Here is a 5156-nt window from a genome sequence, read left to right on the forward strand (position 1 = left end):
TGAATTTATATGAATATTAACACCATCACACTCATTTCGTAATCCAGGCGAACTTGCTAGCTACCACATGGCAGACCATAGAGGCTGGAACTGCTTTAATAAGAAGCTATCGGATGATAATTATTCATATAGTATATGAAACATTTTACTTAAATATGCTAATAACTGACTATGCGATGTGGGCTTTGCTCACTGTTGAAGGCTGTATGGTGACCTACAGTTGTTAATTTTTGTGTAATTTGGCCTCTTGTGAAGAGAGGTCTCATTAGCTATCATACCACATCTTTCTTTTTTTTATAAACAATACTTTAAAATAACAGCTAAAAATTTAATTAAAATAAGCATTTTAAAGCACTCTCAATGGTTATAAAACCAGTGATATAGTCTCCATAAAGAAAGTCCTCCAGCAGTCACAGCTACGATATTTTGCAGCCATTTTCTTCGGGTGTCATCACGTCTTATTAGTATAACTGGGTTACTGCTTGACAAGTTATGTAACGGAAGTTTTTCTATATTCTTCATGCTAGTTTCAATTTGATATTTACAACAGGGATCATTTGATGACAAGGCATAAAGTCCTGCGGATAAAATGCTCAAAGTGGCTATCGGCAAATAGATGAATAATTTCTCACTCTTTGTGTACATCACAGAAAGGGCTATAACTCCAGAAACAACAGACACTTTGTGGAAGAAATTTCCCACTTTGATCCATCTTACAGTTAGTTCACCAACAAGATGTGGTTCAATGATAATGAATTTTGCTTTGGATTCTAACGCTGTTTCAAGTTCTTGCTCTGCCTCATCTTGTTGGTCTTCACTTCTGTCTTTGATAGTGATATACCTAGGAGGTGGCTGACTAAAATATAAAATGATTCTTATTACATGTATTACATCTAGAAATGTAATTCGGAATAACTACAATAAATGCGACTAAAACAATTTCTTTGAAAATTAAAGGAGCTTATATTCTCCACATGAATGTTTTAGTTTGTTTGTCTATACATACATAAAACATGTAAGAAGATGACATGGTATGAGTTGACAACTCTCCATCCAAGCCACAATATGTAAAAGTAATCATTATAGGTCAAATTACGGTCTTCAACACTAGCCTTGGCTAAACTAATTTCAGTAACTTGCTTTATAATGGCCACAGGTTTAACTGGTGGAGTATCCAGAGAACCCATCTTGTGTTGCCATCATGCAGGTTAATACACAATGTTTACCTGATCAGAGTTGTAAAGGCTAGTGGTCACTGTCAATGAACTGCTAAGACCTCACCATCAACACTATTGTACAAGCACAGCCACTTAAACTGTTATTTATTTAAAGTTGTCACTTAGTCTTACTGTACATGTTTCTTTTCAGTCTGTTACTTTCAAGAGTGCTAGGGCATTACAAATGTACATTACTCTAAGGTTCTTGGAAAACATGTATTTAATGAGGGGCGTAAGGGGGTATCTGCACCAAAGAACGCGAAATAACATTGCCATTTATGATGAACGAACAATTAAAAATGTCTTGCACGTTGATCTTTTTACAGATTTCAAGAAACACAACAAATAATGAACCCTTTTCACGGCTGCATATGAAATTAACATGGCAAAACATGTTTCATGAAAATAACCCTTTACCACCCTCTTTAATGTATGATATATTTAAGGCTACAAATTCAATTAATTGATAATCATTAACACACAGAAAATGTCAAACATTTCAAGTTTGAAAATAAATTCACATATATAGCAAAAGAGGGGGCAGGACCTTTTTTCAGACGCCATGATGGTCAGGTGTTTTTAAGCTTGGGATTGATTCTTTCGGGATCCGGGAATACTTTTTTTCGAATTTCGGGATGTCTTTCTTCAAATTCTGGCCTCATGATTTCATTTTTTTAAGCCCGGGATTTTGCGATCAGGACTCTTCCAACCCCCCCCCCCCCCCCCCCCCCCGTAAAACATAAAGTGTTAAGACATGGTACAATGATTTCCAATGACACACATATCCTGTATAAAGCAATTAATGCTAATTAAAACTCCCATTTAGCCCTCAACATGACAACATCCATTTAATGTGAATGAGCATAGTATATGGCAATGATATACTGTCACAACTGTAAATTATAACAATATTACCAAATTATATCCAAAACAAAGTCAAAGATTATTCCAGAGATTTATTGAACATTTTGTATATTTCTGATAACGAGTGATGTAAATCTAGTACTAGATTAAATTTTGCAAACGTTAGTATTTGAATAATTATTTGTATCAAGGATTTATTTTGCTGTAAAGATCTTTGTTTATACGGACTTCGCAGAAGCAGAAAAAAGGGGGAGACATGTCTCGAAACAAGCGCAGATGCAAGTGTTGATCCAATAGTCGGTCGTGCTTCTTGTATGAAATGAGATGGAAATATGTTTTTAAGAATGAAAATATGTTGGTGCTTTATAACAGCTATACGTAGTGAATGAATGAATGAGATAAAGTTAAATATTACTTTAAAAAGTCCGCCATCCGATTCGGTACGCCCTCTGTCGGTGAAGGGATAAATTAATGACTACATTTATTCGACCTTAATAAACTCGACCCTAAGTTTAAAAATAACAATGTTATAATTCAAATTGAATTTGCTATATTTTGTAATAAAAGTGTTATGACATAAGTTTTAGTTGTTAAAACCCAAGCAACCAATCCAAAAAAAATATAACAAGTCAATGAACATCTGAATTTTTTACATAATTTATATGCAATTAAAAATACTATATTGACAATATAGTATTTTTAATTGCATATAAATTATGTAAAAAATTTATATGTACTGAAGCAGCAAACTATTTTTTTAAAAATTGAAATATTTTTAATTGATATTGAAGAAAACCAATGCACCCTCCCCCTCCACCCAAAAAAAAAAGAACAATCATTGCCCGATTTGATTAATTTTCAGGGAGTAGCAGCTTGTATTTCAAAGGTTTTCAAATAAAAATATCAATAGTTATTATTAAATCCGTGCATTAAGCAAAATTTCCCGGCATACACTATGCAATATTAGCAGATTATAAAAGTCAATTGCAAGGAAACAACAATTCAACAACAAAATAAAGTCTTTGGAAACAGGTGTCTATTACAGTCAGTGGCGGATCCAGAAATTTTCATAAGTGGGGGCCCACTGACTGACCTATAAGAGGGGGCCCGCTCCTGTCACGCTTCAGTGATTCCCTATATAAGCAACCAAATTTTTTTCCAAAAAGGGGGGCCCCCCCCCCCTAAATCCGCCTCTGACAGTCTATACAAAATTCATATCTCTAAAGCATCCGAAATGTTTAAAGGCTTTAAAAAAGTGTACAAAATATTCAAGACAACAGACAAAGTATTTACAAACTGACATGAAATTATTTAACGAACTGACATGCTAATTCCCTAAAATAAAACCCCCCACCAGAAACATTTTTTTTTAAAGACAAACTATAGTTCAGTGTCATTTTTCACGTCTATCATATTTGTTTTTCATGAATTGTATTGTTTTAAATCATGCTGTTAGTTTTCTAGTTTGAATTGCTTCACATATAATACCAAGGATACTTTTACTATACAAATCCTTGGTTAAGGGCATACGATACAGTTATAGGGGAGGTAATGACCTTGCTAACGTAAATTGTTATTTTCGGGACGTCAAACTATGACTTATCAGGGAAAGATTCAGTTTTCGACTGATTTTATCATTCAAACTTGTTTAACTTGAACATGTTGAAAACAGGTTCATGGACCACTCTTATTTAAAATACCATTTGGTTTGATTAAGCGAGAAGATTATTTGTGCCAATTTTCATGAAAACGTAAATAGTGCAATTTTTTTAAAATTTGATAAATATACAGCAAAATATGACGTTTTTTCTACATTAATGAACATTTGATAAATATGAGTTATTTCTGAATAAAAATTTATAATTTTTTAGGATACTTATAAATACAGAAATTAAAAATTATTTAACAAAAATAATTTGTGTTTATCTTTTAAAACAAAAAAGTTATGTCTTTCTTTCGAAAGAGCAAATACGGTCACAAATCCGAATTTTGAGCAAACATACAAAATTTCGACCTCATTTTACTCAAAAGTTGCACATGAAGGTATATTTTTTATAACATATTTGATTTAATCAGGTAAAAAATAGTCTATATGGAAAGCTTTATAAAAATGTAAATACGGGATCAAAACTGTATCGTATGCCCTTAAAGGCTGTTATATGATTGCCTATAATTGCTAACATCCACTTCATTGGAACTTCAATGGAAATTTATCTGTATTCTCATAGGTAAGCATACCACATCTCTATTTTCTATATGGGTCAATGCTGTTGTCTGATTTAGAGTTTATTAAGTTTGCTTGGATAACTGTTTTTCCCTCAGTTTTAGTTTGTTTCCCCGATTTTGTTTTTTGTCCATAGATTTACGATTTTTGAACAGCGGTATTCTACTGTTGCCTTTATTTAGATATGATCTTATGCTCATATGACAAACCAAGTTTGGATTGGTAAACTTGGTAATAGTAGAGAACTGCCTGTTATGTAAGGTGATTAGTTGTTGACAGTTTAACATTATAGTGTGCATTATTTATTCCATTGGGACTGTTTGATTTTATTTGGATTTGGACAGTCGTTGACAAAGACATTCTCCAACTATAGGTCCAGAGATGAATGATGCTTCCAGAAACATATCATACACACAAAATTAAGTATCAAACATTATTTTTATCTGTTTCTTTAGGTACCAGAGTTTATAGTTATTTAGTTATTCTATTCAATTTTGTGGTATGTGTATGTGCTCCTCATTAGAAGGATGAAGTTACAGATAAGAAGAAGGTATATTTTCTTTAGTTTAGTTCACGTACTTGATGCCAGTTTTTATATTTTAAAATGCTGACATAATTACATGACCTTTGAACTTGTTCACCCTGTTGAGGTCAACTTCAGATGTTCATTGACTTGTTATATTTTTTTTGATTGGTTGCTTTGGTTTTAACAACTAAAACTTATGTCATAACAATAATTCATAAATAAGTAATGAAAAAGATCTGCATATAACAAAGAAAATTTTCATGAAAGATAAGTTACAAACTTATATCTGATACATTTGTTATTTCTAACAATATTTAAAAAAAAC

The 5156-nt window shown here is 32.3% G+C and overlaps 1 protein-coding gene across 1 annotated transcript; it reads right to left on the reverse strand.

Annotated features, from left to right (window-relative positions):
- Nucleotides 1-314: 314 nt before the first annotated feature.
- LOC139489040 (transmembrane protein 11, mitochondrial-like) lies at nt 315-2568 on the reverse strand. The gene is made up of 2 exons (XM_071275139.1): nt 2497-2568; nt 315-856 (listed from the first exon to the last, which is right to left on the reverse strand). The coding sequence occupies exons 1-2, from the start codon at nt 2511-2513 to the stop codon at nt 358-360; spliced, it is 516 nt and encodes a 171-aa protein (XP_071131240.1). The 5' UTR covers nt 2514-2568; the 3' UTR covers nt 315-357.
- Nucleotides 2569-5156: the final 2588 nt, after the last annotated feature.

The sequence above is a fragment of the Mytilus edulis genome, chromosome 9 (genome assembly GCF_963676685.1).
Source record: "Mytilus edulis chromosome 9, xbMytEdul2.2, whole genome shotgun sequence".
Taxonomy (NCBI): Eukaryota; Metazoa; Mollusca; class Bivalvia; order Mytilida; family Mytilidae; genus Mytilus; species Mytilus edulis.